This window comes from Lacerta agilis, chromosome 2, assembly GCF_009819535.1.
Source record: "Lacerta agilis isolate rLacAgi1 chromosome 2, rLacAgi1.pri, whole genome shotgun sequence".
Classification (NCBI taxonomy): domain Eukaryota; kingdom Metazoa; phylum Chordata; class Lepidosauria; order Squamata; family Lacertidae; genus Lacerta; species Lacerta agilis.
The window spans coordinates 59,423,299-59,440,437 of NC_046313.1; the positions used below are offsets into that span (position 1 = coordinate 59,423,299).

At 46.1% G+C, this 17,139-nt stretch overlaps 1 protein-coding gene across 1 annotated transcript in view; it reads left to right on the forward strand.

The window, feature by feature from the left end:
- The window catches only part of TCOF1 (treacle ribosome biogenesis factor 1), a 37,982-nt gene extending 21,851 nt beyond the window's left edge, over positions 1–16,131 (forward strand). Inside the window, exons 13-18 of the mRNA XM_033140294.1 lie at positions 1,535–1,623; positions 3,852–4,044; positions 7,465–7,989; positions 11,874–11,944; positions 13,512–13,545; positions 15,713–16,131. Of these exons, the coding sequence (XP_032996185.1) occupies positions 1,535–1,623; positions 3,852–4,044; positions 7,465–7,989; positions 11,874–11,944; positions 13,512–13,541 (908 nt within the window). The 3' untranslated portion in view covers positions 13,542–13,545; positions 15,713–16,131. The remainder of the gene's footprint in view (positions 1–1,534; positions 1,624–3,851; positions 4,045–7,464; positions 7,990–11,873; positions 11,945–13,511; positions 13,546–15,712) is intronic.
- Positions 16,132–17,139: the final 1,008 nt, after the last annotated feature.

Below are 17,139 nucleotides of genomic sequence, written 5' to 3' on the forward strand. Positions count from 1 at the left end.
GTTTACAGAGGGTGTTTAGCCATCTGAAAGCCTCGGTCTCTCACCTGGAATCTTGGGTGTTGAGGGGATAGTCATTGTTCATCCTTAGGGATGCACCATGTATCCCAAGACTGAGCCAGGGAAATAGGTGATGAGGCTGAGCCATGACTCCAGTTAATCCTCCCCACCCTTAGTGGCTATTTTGCATTAGAAATTTGATAGATAGATAGTTGGATAGCGCAATTGGCCAAGTCTCCATGGGAGAAATTCCTTGGTTATATCTTCATTTTTTCTTATTACAAGGTGTCAGGGGAACCTCTGGAGGCAGCAGAGAGCCAGCGGAGGTGGAGGGAGGGACCCCTGATGCTGAAAGTACCCAGCACCGCCTGAGGAGCCCTGTGACATCCTGTGGGAGCGATAGGCAGGAAGAGAGCTCAGTGGCTGAGGGGCTGTCAGAGGCAGCAGGGACCAAACGCCAACTGAGCAGCTCGGGAACAGAGGGAGAAGTAGTACCCCCGTCGCTCCAATTATGTAGGGGTCTCAAATGAAAGGAAGAGAGGAGGAGACTTGGGGTCCCCAAGTTTCTATGTTGGAGGCACTCCCAAAAAGTGCCACTTCCGGGATCTGAGAGTGACTAAGCTGGTCATGGAATTTTGAGCTCTGTTTTTACATATCTGTATAATAAACTGGTAAATACAGATCCCGAGTCACCACCTTTTTACTACGAACCCTCACACAAGGGCACTAGAGAAGAAATTTATCGTTTTCCTGCTCAGTTTTTTCTTGATCTCACAAGGAGATTTTCTTGTTTGTTTTTTTAATTTAAAAAATTGCCCTCAAAGAAACCCTAAGTATGCCGAACCTTCTTTAGGAGACTACAGTGGTACCTTGGGTTACAAATGCTTCGGGTTACAAATGCTTCAGGTTACAGACTCCGCTAACCCGGAAGTAGTACCTAGGGGTAAAAATTTTTACTTCAGGATGAGAACAGAAATTGCACGGCAGCGGCAGCAGGAGGCCCTATTAGCTAAAGTGGTACCTCAGGTTAAGAACAGTTTCAGGTTAAGAACAGACCTCCAGAACGAATTAAGTTCTTAACCTGAGGTACTACTGTAGTTCTAGCCACGAGATGTGGAGTACTATAGAATTGGGCATAATTCCTTTAGGAAAAGTGGCCCCTAAGTGTGCTGCCTGTGGTAATTCAAGTAGTCTTGAAAGTGGGCTGCCTCTTCGCTGGGTCCAAGGGTCATGTAGCTCTTGTCCCAATAACTCCCTCACTTGCCTACCTTGGGGGGGAAAGAAAAGAAGTAAGGAAAGTCTGGTATTCCTATAGCACAGCTAAAGCAACCCCAGTGGCCATCACCTAAACTTTTGTGTACCCTTTGCGGTGACTACCTTGGCAATGTTGGGATGGGCAAACTCTGTGGATAAAAGTTCATAAGGCTCTTGGGTTGGCACTGTCTCCACAGGTAGATACTCTTTGTGTCACAATGGTTTTGCAGCAGTAGATGTATCGCAGATGGCAGCTTTCCCTCTCTCTTTCTCTATCTTTTAGCAAGCATACCACAGAAACAAGGAGTGGGGGGGAAGCCAGAGAGCTCATCTGAAGCAACCAGCAGTGATGAAGACCAGGAGGCTTCGCAGGTATTGCTTCCTTATTGATGGGGTCTGCATGCTGAGAGGACAGCTCTTAACACTGGCACACATTCCATTAGGCTGCATTTGATGTTTTGTCTTAATGGTGCATGTCTGCACAAAGGATTTTTAAAAGATGGATGGTAGTACTATAAGGCTTGGCCTCATAGCTATAAGTAATGCCAGCAAGGTGTGGACTTCACCATTCAACTGCATGGTTATCTGCTGTTAACACCATACAGACTGGAGTTTTGCTTACTTCAGCAGTCTTGGGCCTGGGGATCAGTCTTGAACCCCATGTTGAGACACAACAGCTCTGTCTCATGGTTTCCTAAGGGAAGACTGCAGTGAACAAGAAGGGAATTTTACTGATCTTGTAAATGCATCAGATGTTAAGTGTGATTGGTAAAAATAGTTCTTATAGCTGCTTACTCAAGCTTGGTGAAGGATGGTCTCCCCATCCAGTCTATCTGCAAGCTGGGTATTGATCTGATATTGTAGTCGTGACCAAAAGTGATAATTTTTTTAAAAAATGTTTCCAATTTAATGTAACAGAAAAAGAAAGAAGAAACTGCTTTAAGGATAATTTGTTGTTTCAGGACATAGTTATTCAGGAACAGCATTTGGGGTCTGTAGTGACCCCCATTCTTAATTTGGATCTGATATCATAAGCCCATGATAAGATGCACTGTTTTCTTGAACTTAAAGTGGCTTTTAAAACAATATTTAAACCTCCTTATGCCTATAATATAAAGTTAGTTAGTTTAAATGAGAGTTTTCACCATACTGATATTATCTAGATGCCTAAAATTTTGGCGTTTCAGTGTTTCTTTTCCTTTCAGGCGACCCAGTGGTTTTGAGGGGTGGTTTTATTTTGTTTGTAAAGGATGGAACATGCTCCTTTGTCATAGGATAAATGCATGGGGTATGAAAGGGAAGGGATTGGGGGTGAGGGAGGCATGCAACTAGATAGAAATGTAAGGTTATATTAGTGCGGGACAAATGGGTTCAACATTTATTGCACGTTTTATATTCAAAACTGGTATTGACATTACTCATAAGAAAACTGTGAATAGGAATAGGTTCAGCAAAGATGTCATCATCTTAAATGCACCTGCTGAACGCAGGGGTCACGGAATGAGAGGTGCTTCCTGGAAGTAGAATCTTGATTATATCTGTGTCTGACCTCATGTTAACCTGCCCTGCCTGATTAAGGGAGAGTTCCAGGTTGAAACTGCAGGGCTATGCAACGGTTAAACAAGGGGAGCTGTGTTAGGCAAACGGCAGCAATTCTTTATTTGCAATTTAAGCCATGTCTAAGCTATAAAATGTCCTTTTATGAGCAGCATATAGTATGAGCTGTACATCTGCAATGCATTAGACTTGCATGCGAGCCTGGGAGTGTGGTAATGGTCAGCAGCCTCCCCTATGCATGCTTAACAGGGAGAGAACAGAGAAGCAAATTTACTGCGTGTGTTGTAAACCCATAAAATACTGGCATAAATGCTCGCTCTCCCCCCAGCTGCCTCCCAATGGAAGAATTTGGACAGGTTTTTCTGTCCCTGTGCCTTTCTCCAGCTATGCTTCCTCCAGAGCCTGTGAGCTGCTTCCTTGCTTGTACCCTACGCAGTGGGGGACTTGCTGTGTGTTTTCCTTCATAGGCTCATAAGAGGCGGGAAATGCTCTGCTTTCCTTTGGACAACATCAGCGAGGTTGAGAGTGGGGTCTTGCCATCTGGGCAGTCCAGGACTTCATACACACAGCCCAGGCTTATGCCCCAGGGAAGTCACTTCAGTGCTGCTAACGCTGCAGTTGGGCTTCACTCCCGGAGACACACTCCATTGTCTCTTGAGACAGGCGGATGGCAACATGGCATTGTCTTCTCAACCTGCACTGCCAATTCCTTGCTCATGCGCTTCCCACCTTCCACCAATGCTCTGATGCCTTATTAAAATTAAGAGAAACAGAGGTTGAAGAAACACATTCCTGGATTCTCGCCTGTCAATATTGCAGCAGGACTATGAAAAAATATCCAGTTAAGAGGCTACCCAGTGGTGATTTGTAAGGTACCACTTCCAGGTTCTTCAGCTTGAAGGTGGATAGCAGCATCCCTCAATAATAATAATAATAATAATATTTATTATTTGTACCCCGCCCATCTGGCTGGATTTCCCCAGCCACTAATTCCTAACTTGTGTGTGTGTTCTCTCTCCTCCCCACCCCCTGCCCTCCTCTAGTCCCTCTTAAAGGGCTTTACGGGCCCTATAAAGACCCCGAAGGGTGCTGCTCCTGCGCTATCCAAACAGAGTTCCGGAAAAGCCTCCTCTGCTTTCCATAGTACTCCCACCAGCATGGCTTATGGCGACAGCTCTTCCAGTGACAGTAGCGACTCGGATGCCGATACTAAGGAAATAGTTGGGCAGAAGACAGGTTAGTCTTGGAGGGTGAATCCTTACAGAAGGGCTGGAGGAGAGGAATGTTCAAGTAAATCAGCCATGATGTGATATGGGCACAGGTCTACTTGTCCCAACCGCCTGAGAGCTCTCATATTCAGCACAAAGTGAGGAGGTCCCCATTTCTCAGCTTGGGGGGTGGACAGGAGGAGGGGTTCAAGCAATGAGTCTCAGCTGCTGCTTTTGCCTCCTCCCAAACTCAGTGTGGCATGAAACTTCTGAGATCTTCCACTCGCTGAGGGAGGAGGGAGAGGGTACAGCAGCCATGGATTTCTGCATGGACATAAAGTATTTTGCACACCCCATGCAGTGTGTGTATTCTTAGCTTGCACGCCACAGCCAGAGCATCACCCTTAAGGTCACTCGTCTTAAGATGGCAGCTGTGTTCTGAAGCATGGCATAGCATTTGTTTGTTTTTCTTTAGGACAGGGATGGGGAATGAAATGAGGGCAGCAAGCCCAGATAGTTACCTTCCCCTGCCACCCTGAGCTGCCTTGACAGCACAGTATCATTAGATACTGCCTGCGCAGCTCTTGGCAAAGAGCTTTGCAATGGGCTTAGAAAGACCCAGCAAGTGCTTTCCTGCCCTTTCAGCTGAGCCAGGACTTCACCTGCCCCACACTGTGACATCGAGTGTAGGGGCTGGTGCCCATGGCTTGGCCAAAATAGGCCTGTGTCCCGAGTGATGCCTGTAAGCTGGAAGTGCCCCCCCCCCGCCGCCACTTTAGGGAAGCAGCTAGTCCACTTCTGCTCATCTTCCCAGTTCAGTGTCTGGGGTGGTGGCAGACATTTTAAAATGAGGGGTCTGTGTCACGTGAGATATCTAGCTCTTTTAACATCCCTAAAGGTAAAGGGACCCCTGACCATTAGGTCCAGTCGCATACGACTCTGGGGTTCTGCGCTCATCTCGCTTTACTGGCCGAGGGAGCCGGCGTTTGTCCGTAGACAGCTTTCGGGTCATGTGGCCAGCATGATTAAGCCGCTTCTGGTGAACCAGAGCAGCGCACGGAAACGCCATTTACCTTCCCGCCAGAGCGGTACCTATTTATCTACTTGCACTTTGACGTGCTTTCGAACTGCTAGGTTGGCAGGAGCTGGCACCAAACAACGGGAACTCACCCCGTCGTGGGGATTCAAACCGCTGACCTTCTGATCAGCAAGCCCTAGGCTCTGTGGTTTAACCCACAGTGCCACCCGCATCCCTTTAACATCCCTAGGCTTAGGCAATTTAGGGGGCTCTGTCCTGTTTTTGACCAAAAATGTGGTTTTCAGAAGCAAGTGGGGGGGGGGGTCTCTTGTAAAAAGTTAAAGGTTTAGCACTTTGGGGTCATTATGTCTGAAGTGCAAGCCTTCTGTTTGTGTCCTAGGATTCTGTAAAGTTCTGTGACCGAGAACATGAATTGTTAAAATAAGAGCTAGCCGGCATGAGCAAGTCTTCTGCTGCCACCTGTTGGACATCCGTTAGGAACACATCAGGCTTGCTTTTTGTGTGTGTGTGTGTGTGGTCTTATGAATCCCTTGGGTAGGACAACTGAAGGGAATAACTGATAGGGGTTGGATTTGTGGATCATTCCCCAGGGTTACTAGTGAGAGTGAGTGTGTCCTCCTCTCTTTCCTCTTTCTGCCTGCATTCTTAAATTGTTATATGGCCAGCTAAATGAGCAAACTGTCACACAACATAGCTGCTAAAATAGGGGACAGACACACTTTTATTTCTTGCTGAAAGCTGGCAAAAAATGGGCTACAGGATGCTGTTGTTGACTGGGTTTGGACGCTATGATAAACTCTGGGTTTATTCTGGTGGCAGTCAGCCTAGGCAGCCTCTGTCTTGTTTGGATTTGTTCACCCTCATCCAGTCCATTAGTGATGACAGGCATCAGTTTAGAACTAATCCTTGGATGAGGCCTGGGCGATATATCGGTATAAGGGACAGACCGCGATGACACTTTCACTGAGCAGTATATCGCTGGTGAAACCACCGCCTTCCGAGTCCTTCTGCTACCAGCTATAAGCAATACACTGCTGAGTGAAATCACCATCGTCCTGCCTTCATACCCGCAGAGGGAGAAACAAGCTGCATTGGTGAGGTGCCGATACAGCTTGTTCCTCCCTCTGCATCTTTAAACTGCTTGGCTGAGGAGTGCGTCACTGCCCTTGCCTCATGAGCCCCCAACCCGCCACATGAGCCAGAGAACGAGGGGGGCTCCTTTAAGGTGCTCCCCCTCCCCAGCTGAGGGAGCCCTGATCTGGCTCCTGCTTGCCTACCAGCAGAAGCAGGATCAGGGTTGCTCAGCTGGGGAGGTGTGGGCTGTCGTTCCCACTCAAGGGAGAAGTTTAAAAGATTCCCCCACCTTGCCTCCGGCTCATGGGAGCCAGCTTTGGAGTGTGGGCTCTGTTAGACACTCCCCCCCCCCCGCCGCCTCCAAGGCCTGTGTGCTTGCCTCTGCCGCCACAGCCTTGGCATGGGGGTCAGGCCTAGCCAGCTGCGTCAAGGCAGCCCTGCCTCGCGTACCTCATTCTGGGAGTGTGGGCTGCTTCTTTCCTCCTGGGGTGAACAACCACCCCAGGAGGAAAGATGCAGCTTACCCAGACAGAGGAAGGCAGTGCCTGGTCCATCTTTGGGGAGTGGGGGGTGAGTGAGTGAGGTAGTTCATCTGCCCCTTGTACTGGCAAAGGCAGAGGGAACCTCAGGAAGGAGCCCCAGCATTCCTGCTTGCCAGCGCATGAGCAGCAGGGACACTGGGGCTGGCTCAGCTGGGAGCAGGAGCCCTTCCACACCCCACTCCTGAGCAGCAGGCTGGGGCCAGCTGAATTGGCCCCAGCCCACAAGGCGCTGGGGTTGAAGCGCCTCAGCTCCGGCAGTGAGAGCGGAGGCAGTTTCACCCTGCGCCTTGCCGGCAGGAGCCAATGCAGCTTGTTTCAACATTGCCAAACCACGATGTTTGGTGGGTGATAAATTGCAGTGTTGAAAACCCAGCATTGCCCAGCCCTACCTTGGATTTAGATGGAAAGGAGACATAGAGCTGGGTGTCATCAGCATACTGGTGACACAGAAGCCCGAAACTCTGGACGATATCTCCCAGCAGTTTAATGTAAATGTTAAATAGCATGGGGGACAGAACAGAACCTCGAGGGACCACAGACCAGAGGCTAAGGCATCAAAGAGTCCCCCAGCACCAAATTCTGGCTTCGCCCCTCCAAAAGTTGGGCCTTTTCCTCCTGCTGTTAAACATTCAACGAGAAGCTTGGTTACTCATTTGTTGCATAGCATGATTTACCACCCGTGAGCTGCAGTGCTTTGGAAGTAGGAGGCATTGGAGAGGCATAAGCTTCTCAGTAGCTAGTAAGGCTGTCAAGAGCACTTGAGTCACTCTCTATTTCAATTATGTTTCCACAGAGATTGGCCCATTACCCTCTTCTGGAAAGGAAGTGGCAAGGACCAAGGGGGCTAAGGGGGAAAAAGCAAGGAAAAAAGGAGTGGGAAGCATCAGCTCCAAAGCCGCCTCTGCAAAGAAAGCTGCCGCAAAGGCTCAGAGCAACGGCAGCACCAAAAGGAATCCTGCAGGGCAGCTGCCACTCACCCTGCTGACCAGCACCCAAACCGCACCAGTTGGCTCAGAGGAGGCTGCGGCCCAAGTTCCTGGTGCAGCCGCCCAGGGAGAGCCCCAAGCCACCCCTGTTGCGGCAGTCAAGCCTCCCAAAGCTACCAAATCTTCCAAGGCTGGGGCAAAAGAGAAGCCGTCCAAGAAGCGAAAGCTAGCAGCTGGGGATGCTGGCCTGGGTGAGCCGAAGGGAAAGAAGCTGAAAACAAAGAGTGACGTGGAGGTGCCAAAAAAGCAGAAGATGAAGAAGAAATCCAAGTCTGCAACTGGCAGCGAAAAACCAAAGGAAAAAGGCAGCAAAAAGAAGAAAGCCAGTAAGAGTAAGAGCATCACACACACACACACCGCTGCTGCTGCTGCACACACACAAACAAGTGTCCCTTGCCCTATTCAGCACACTCTGCTGCCCTCAGATGGGCTCGTGCAGTATTGCTAGCTGGCAAGAAACCTTAGTGTGTGTTTGTGTTAGTAAGCCAAGGATGCAAGATTTCAGACCAGCAGGTTTCTCTGCAGAGGACTGTCTGTTCAGTGGGCTTTGGTTAGGCTTCTGTATCCTGGTGCCTTCCAGAAGCTTTGGACTATAAAAGTCCTGTTATCCCTGACCATTGACCATGCTAACCTGGGCTGATGGGAGTTAGGAGTCCAGCAAATCTGGAGGTCACAAGGCTGTAGCCACCTGCCCTTCTCTACCCTTCTGCCAAGCTACGCAGAAGGCTGGATCTGAATCCTGTGTTCAGAGAGTCTCCAAAAACACAATCCCAACTTTTCATCCTCCTGTTTCCCCTAAGCCTATGTGGGTCCCCTGTTGTTGTGGATGCACCCAGTTGATGCAGTCTCTATTCAGCTGTTCTGCTTCTGGGTCAAATGGCAGGGGCAGGGCTGTGTCACAGGTGCTGAGTAGTCCTTCCACATGGTGCCCGTCCCAGCATCTGCAGGGAAGAAAGGGGAGCTTTCATGTGTGGAGCGGCACGCAGGCTCCTTACAGACACCAGCCCAGTACAATGCCAGAGGAAAGAGCTGCTGTGGGTTTCGATTTAATGCAGAAGTAGAGCATCTGAATAGGGCCTGCTGTTGTATTGTCCCTATTTTGTTCCGTTACATTGCATAGTAAGCTGCTTTGGTGGTAGTTTAACAGAAAAAGCAGGGTGTGAAGAATAAATCTTAAACTTAGAACCAGCTAGATGTGCCTTATCCTCATATAAATTGGTCCATCAGACTGGGCTCCCGCTGCTCCCTGTTGCCTCCCAAACAATGCAGTCGTGTGGCTGGAGTTACTTTGCTGCCAGTGAATAAGCTGGCTGCTTTACTCAGCAAAGCTCTTCCTACTTAAGGCCGTGGCTCTGCTTGTAAGGGATTTCTGCAGTGCAATTTGGAGCAGAAAGGACTATTTTCTGCAAATGCAGGAAAGGGCAGAAGCCATATGCAGGTATGACCCATAAGAAGGGCAGCCCTTGCAGTTGTGGTGTTTTTGCACATTCCACTTGTGTGCATGCACTCTCACCCCCAGCTCTATTCCCCCCCCCCCATTTTGCTGGTCCTGGTAAGGCAGAGGGAAGAGGAGAAGTCTCCGCTATTAAATGGCCAGGCATCTGTGTGGCCCCACTGAGCTAGGGAACCGCCTTCTGTCCTGTATAGAAAAGGGTCTGTTTTTAAAAACTGAAATGGAAAAGTACCATCCCGGTTCTATGCATAGATTCACAGGAGGAGCAAAATCCAGTTGCAAGGGCTGCTAGTTCTTGTGACATTTAGCAGTAATTGAGCAAGCCATGGATATCTGTGCTGATGACTCTACAGTATTAAAGCTGCCTTTAAGTGCTGAGAGCTGCTGTTACCACACAGAGAGGGTGGGGAGAGGATGGCTGTTAATCATTCTCTGTTAAAAGAGCAGCTCCAGCCTGTGTGAGCCTCCTGCTAAGATTTGGTACATTCCTGTTGCTAGTGTACTTCCATAGTGATTTCTCTCTCACTTTGCTGCTGCCTCACACAGGGAAAGACCGTCCCAGCCCTCCTCCAGCAGAGGATGGAAAGGGCAATGGAATAGATGGGAGGGGAGATTTCTGACAAAGCCGAGTTACAGCTATATTGTTGGGCAGGGATGAGGCTCTGACTTAACATATATAGCTTTTGGGAAAATCAGTTATGCGTGGATATATACATATGGCTGTGTTGATCCAGACACTGGGCAAATGAATCACTAATGTAAAAAAGAATGGGGTGTCTGATACCTGTGCTCATGCTCACTCTTCACCAGCTGTGCAAGGAAGGTCTTCAGTTTCTCCCTCTATAAACCAGAGACATGACTGGAAAGTCATTTAATATATAAAGGCTGAATGTTTGTGGCTTATTTTGCAAGATGATCACCAGCATTTGCAAAAAAAAAAAAAAAAAACCATTAGCAACGCTGAGATTATGAAAGGTTCTCACAGATTCTTGTGTAAATACCATTTTAGTGGTTTTGCAGTAAAACTGCATCCGTGATTCTTCCCTTTACCATTGTTCTTTGGGCTGCTTCGCATGCAGCCTGTGCATTCTAATATACAGAGATTGCCTAAATATAGTGCTTTTGTTGTGCTGAATGCAGTATACGCCAAACACTTCCCTCCACCTGCTGGGTCACTCTGGCTTGAACTTCAGGAGGGCCCCCTGAGCCACAAGTTCCGAGGATGCTGTGTTTCTGTTGTAGCTCCACTAGCCCAGCTAAATGAGGGCTTGTGTGCTGTGTGCCATGCCTGTTGGGTGTGTTACAACACTTGCTGTGTTACTGCCCTTAAGAAGGGTCATTGTGAATGATGGAAACCCTTGTATAGGGACTCTGCTTGCCAAAGAGGATTCATCAGTAATGGGAAACTTCTTTCTCGAAATAATGGGAGCATGTCTTCGTTCCCCCGCTCCCTGGTCTTTCCCAACTTTGATCCTTAGATGTTTTTGGACTACAATTCCCATCAGCCTCAACCAGCATGGCCAAAGGTCAGGGGTGATGAAACTTGTCTTCTTATGCTGTTACCTAAATGTAGTTCTTTTCTTAACCTAGGAAATGATCCCATATAAGTGAATGAGATTGCTACAGGACTGAAGAGCTTGTTCTTCCACAGGCTCCCCTATTTATGGAGAGCCAAGCAGACCTTGATTACACTGGCTAATAATTTGTCTGACGTCAAGATTTTGTCTCCCAAGTTTTGACAAAAACCCTTAGCCAATGTTGGTCTTGTACAATTTGGCTATCATGCTAAGATAGCGTTTTTCATTTTTTCCTGGCTCCAGCCTTCTTATATGCCGGACTCACATCTAAGTGATTGTGTGGAGAAGAGCGGGGAAGGCAATTATGCATGGGGTGAAAATCAAGGCATCAGACCTTATATTCTAGCTTTTACTAAAGGTTTTGAAAAGGAACAATTGCTGTGATGATATTTCAGGAGTTGGGGGACAGGTTTTAAAACAGTTTACTTGTAAGAGCAATTTTTAAAGAAACGCAGAAAAATGCATATGCATCTGAACACTGGCTTGACTATTCCCCCGTTTTAGCCAAAACCTTTGCAATAAGATCTATTTTTTTCAGCTCATCTTGTCCACTGGCAGTGCAATGAATTCTTCTGTTTGCATCCATTTTGTAATTGAAAACAAACACAAAACATCTGGACATCTTAATTCCTGTGCAGCTGCCAATATTTCTGAACAGAATGCCACCTTGCCTCCATTCATAGAGCGTTCTCATTGTTATACCCCTGATCTTGTAATGGGTCCCATGTAGCAACAGGTATCTAGTGCAGAGGTCACCAACTTTTTTTACTGCTGGCGACAAAAAGCACACCCTGCAATCAAACACACACCATAACCATGCTTTTCTGACTAGTGTCTGTAGGTTTCAGTGAGTCCCTTGGGCATATTTGGACTTGTTTGATCTCAAGATTTAGGATTGATTTCTGTGGCTGAAGATTGGTAGCAAAATAGCTGACCATGTTGGGTTTTTCCAGAACATATTCAGACACACATCCAACACCCAGCTGTAGTTTTTATTGTGTTTTATTCTTAGAAATAAATAAATGGCATGTTAAAAATATCACCAACATTGGCATCCATCTGTCTCAAGAGACAATGGAGGAGTGGGCCTTTGGAAGGCTGCTTTTGTAAGCTGCTAGAACGTTTTTGGTGTTGTTGTTTTTTAAAGCAGGTTCTGATTTTTTTTTCTTGCATAATTGTTTTATAGAGAAAAAGAAGAGCAAAAAGCTGGAGTCTCTTACCGCAGATGGATCACAGAAGAAAAAGAAGAAAAAGAAGGTAACAGGACACTAGAGAACTTTTTTTGATCGGTAAACCTGTCTGTAAGCACTTGAACTTAATGGGGCTTGCTTCTGAGTAGACGTATACAGGACTGCTCCATCGGAATTGGGTTGTTTGCATTTGAAGGGGCTCCAGGACTCTGCTGTTTTTCCAAAACCAGGTGTGACTGCAGCATAGAATACTTACACAATTTGGTCTGCATATTTCTAAAGTTGCTAGGAGACAGCCTTGTCAGAGGCATTCCTTAGCTTAAGCATTATATGCAGGGGGTGCAGAAACAACAAACCCGTATCAATGATGGAAATACATGCAGGATTAAAGAATGGAGGTGACTTGATGTAAAACCAGCTCAGAGCAGCTTAAATCAAGGCTCCCATCCCACCCCATGTTAACAGTCTTGTCTGTCTTCTTAAATTTTGTTTTAGTGGAGTGGCTTTATTTAGCATGGGGGGGGGGAATCCACCTATTTCCTTGTATCCATGGGAAGGAAGACCTATTGTTCATCTTACTGTACAGCTTGAAAACACTCTGAAAGTGAATATTTCAGCTCAGTTTCTCTTTCCCCACCCTAGTTATGTGTGTATAGGGAAATTTTAACACTGGGGCACATTCATCACACATGCATCCCCCACTCCCAAATACTGTCATACCTTGGATCCTGAACGCCTTGCGAGTTGAACGTTTTGGCTCCTAAACGCTGCAAACCCGGAAGTGAGTGTTCTGGTTTGTGAACTTTATTTGGAACCTGAATATCTGACGCAGCTTCTATGGCTTCCGATTGGCTGCAGGAGCTTCCTGCAGCCAATCGGAAGCCGTGCCTTGGTTTCCAAACATTTTGGAAGTCGAACAGAATTCCAGAATTGATTCTGTTTGACTTCCGAGGTATGACTATATATATAGGAAACTTGCTTTGCAAGAAACTTTGGTTCCTCCTAAACTTCATTACCTTTAGGTTACGTGGTTATGGGATGCATTTATCCCTCATGGAGCAATCCCTTTAAAAAAGAGGCGGGGTGGGGGGGAATCAGGGCTTTTCCAAGACATTTTCCCACTTGATGACGTCCCCTCCTCCAAATTCCATCTATAGTGGCCAATCTGATTGGCATCTGGGGATTTCTTCAATACAAGTGGCTTCAACTGTTACCCAGACTCCAAAATATGGGCCTGAACCGAGCACTTTGCCCTGAGCTAACATAATTTCTTCAAGGGAGTCTGAATTTTCCGTTAGTCCAAACGAGCTTGAGATTGACATCCTTCCCACCCACCCCAGAATTAAGTTTTGCACTGGAGCACTAAAGTCTTGACATGCCCTTTCCCAGCATGCTTTGTGTTTCTTAGAGAATTAAGTCTTATTTTGCCAGCATTTGAGATTGGGAGTAGGAAAGATGGTTGCATGAGTGGCTGAGCCTAGGAAGAACTGGAAGGACCTGTTTCACCATCTGAAACTGGGCCTGTGTTTTCTGTGCTGTGAAGGGAGCCAAGGATGTTGGAGGCAATGCCAGTTCTTGGGGCAAGGGGGGCGTAAAGACAACAACAGACCTAAATTGTTCTGGATTTCTTTCAGAAAACTGGCAACCTTGAGGAAGCAGCATGAGCCAGTAAGTATCTTTTTAAAGTACTCTGTCAATTAGTTAATGTCAACGTGGCAAATTCCGATGGCTCTTTTTCTCTGGCTAGAGCCTTTTGCTTAGGAAATACTCTCATTCAAGGCAGCTGGCATGGATGTAGCCAGGATTCATGTTGGGGGACACACAGAACCTCAGTTAAGTATTTTTATTGATTTCGGGGAGGACACCTGTGCCTTGCACCCCCCCCCTCCCCAAGGCAGTTGGGCCTATTCCTTCCAGGATCACTTAGTTTAGAGGTATATAAAGATGATTCTGTTCTAGGTTTTTGGATTGTTTTTAACTACATTTTTAATTTATGGCTTTAAATTAGATTTAGATTTTTGTAAGTTGTCTTGGGGGACGAGTCTTCCCCCCCAAAAAGGTGGGGGGGTATAAATGCCTTTAAATAAATAAATTAAAACTACCTCTCAGGTGGGAAGTGGAAGTTCGTGAGCTTACAGGGTTGCAGGTGAAACTCGAAAAATTAGAATATCGTGGAAAGGTTCATTTCTTTCAGTAATTCAACTTAAAAGGTGAAACTAATGTATGAGATAGACCCATGACATGCAAAGCGAGATACGTCAAGCCTTTATTTGTTATAATTGTGATGATTATGGCGTACAGCTGATGATAACCCCAAATTAACAATTTCAACTTTGGGGTTTTCATCAGCTGCACGCCATAATCATCACAATTATAACAAAGAAAGGCTTGACATATCTCGCTTTGCATGTCATGAGTCTATCTCATATATTAAACTCCAGTAGCTAATGAAAACAATTGCTTACATAAATGGACTTTTCCACGATATTCTAATTTTTCGAGTTTCACCTGTAGATCACAGTCACATTCTAGAAGGGCTAAATGGATGGCTTTCTAAAGGCCTACAGAAGCTGCACTCCGAAGTCACGGGATGCAGGCTCAAGCATCTTCCAATGTAATGTCAGCGTCCTGAGGGTGGGGTGGGGGGGAATTACCACAAAACCATGAAAACACAGCTGACAGGGAGGAAAACAGGGAGGAACTCCGGGTGCTTGAAGACGGATTATTTTCAGGCTCGTCGTGTTTTTGAAATAATTCTTTGGGGCCAGGTTCTGAATAGCAGTTCCTATCAAGAGCATAAAGCAGCTTTCCCCAACCTGGTGCTCTCCGGATGTTGTTGGACTCCCAACTCCCATCAGCCCCCATCAACTTTGCCAATGACCAGACTTTATGGGAATTGTCCAGACATCTGGAGGGCACTAGGTTTGGGGAAACTGGCGTAAGCCGCTTAGAACTCCGATAAGGATTTAAAGCAGTTCTATAGCGATAGCAGTTTTATAGTGGGTTAGGCTCTTGATGAGAATTGGCATTAAAAATGTGTGCTCTGAAGGAGGTTTACCGTACTTTTCCATGTATAAGACAAGGGTTTTTTTACTCTAAAGTTATGTTTAAAAACCTGCCTCATCTTACACATGGATAGTGAATGGGGTGGACGGGTGATTGGCTGCAGCTGTGAGCAGGAGCATGTCAGCGACTATTGTTGGCTGCTAGAAGGGCTGCCGCTTCTCTAATTGGGTTGGTGATTGGTTTTTGCGGCAAACACTGCTGTGGGTTGGCTGTCGCTGCTGCGATTGGCGGCTGCTGTTCTGGGATTCGTGCGATTGCCAGCGGACAGCTTTTCTCAGTTGGGTAAGAGATTTTTTTCTGGGGAGGGGTCTGTTTGCAATTGGCTGTTGCTGTGGCGAGTGAGCGATTTGTCAGTGTGGATGCTGTGTTTGAGCGATTTTTGGCAAACCCCCCCTTTCCTGAAATTTGAGTCCCCCCCAAAAGGGGCGTCTTCTCCATGGGAGCGTATTATAGACTGAAAAGTACAGTATTTTGGAATGTATCAGGCCTGAAATAAATCTATCTTCAAGTACCTAGAGTTTTTTCATCTTTTCCCCCTTCTCTGCAAAAGTCAAATAGCTCTAGGGTGGAGCTGGGCCATTGGTGTTTTCTGGTGGCTGGTAGCAGCAAGAGTAGTACCTCATTAACACGTGGATGAGAAAAAATACTTGCAATGCATTTGAAAAAATATTTTCCTACTCAATGACAATTCTGTCACTGGCAGAATTTCCCTCCCTCCTTTACAGTACAAATTTTTTAAATGTGTTCTTTCTCTCTCCCTTCCCTGTAGTGGCTTAAAGCACGAAGTGAAGAATAAAAATATGCTGGGAGCATTCAAGGGAAAGAAACTGATTGTTTATATTTTTAAAGAAAAGAAAACGGGAATGTCAAAGACTTGATTTCTGTATTTATAACTGTGACTTTTAGAGCTAAGCATTCCTAACAGTTGATCTAGCTATTTGCTTGGGATTAAGACATGCCCCGATTGCTTGGCCAATGGAGAAGACGCAGCTACTGTAACTGACGGAATGTGAGGAAGACAAACACCTTTGATTATTCAATCCTGAATCCAGCAATTACGTTTACTGCTATCTCTACTTCCTCCTTCACCCCATCCCAACCCTTAAGAGTTATATTTTTTAAAGGAAAAGATTGCCTCTCCCTCCTTTCATACTACATTAAAGGAAGAAGTTTTATGTCTGCAATGTCCATCCAGGAATTGTCTTCAATATGTACAAAACCCTGTTGATTCTAGGTTGGCTTTTTCTCTCTCCCTTTTTTAAATAATAGTATACAGTAAAACCATTGTAACTGGGAAAAGCACTTGTGTGTTATTTGGAAACTGAAAATGTGTAAATCTCTTGGCTGCAGCTAAACAATTCCAAAGGATTTGGTCAGCTGCACACAGCTGTCATGTTGTGTTGAGCAGGCTCATGTCTTTGTGGTTTGTTTGTTTGTTTGTTTGTTTGTTTGTTTCGTTCTTGGAGAGAACCAAGCTTCCAGCCCTTGTGGTTTTCACAGGAAGGTTTATGGAAATGTATGTTCTGTTTCTCTCCCTTTGGTTGTTAACCAGTTAATTGGAGTCTTCTCTCAGTCATCCACCTCAATGGACAACAAGAGCACCTTATTAGAAGGTTATCTTTTATTTTTTTAACTTTACAAAGACTTACAGTTAAAATCATCTTTCTGAATTCACCAATAATGCAGTGATCATATATTCAAAGGGTATAATTAGTATGTCATAAGCTTGGGTGCTCATCTATCATGTATCACTAATATATATCCACTCTGCTGGCTTGCTTGCGTAATTGAAGAAACATTCACTTATATTTGCTTTGGATGCGGGAGAAGCCTGTTCTTTGCCCAGATAGATTTATATAGCCTTACCTACAATTCCAGTATTCTCTTGCTAGAAACTGCTAAAGCAAGCTCTAGGGCTATGCTAGCAAATGCAAAGGGTACACAACCAACTCCATAGGGTATAGCATTTGGGGTTTCAGGATTCACAACTATATTTAAACCTTACTTAAGTTAATGCCTCCATTCCTCTAGACCAGGCATAGGCAACCATCGGCTCTCCAGATGTTTTGGCCTACAACTCCCATGATCCCTAGCTAACAGGACCAGTGGTCAGGGATGATGGGAATTGTAGTCCGAAACATCTGGAGAGCCGAAGGTTGCCTATGCCTGCTCTAGACCATCAGGACCCTGATTCCC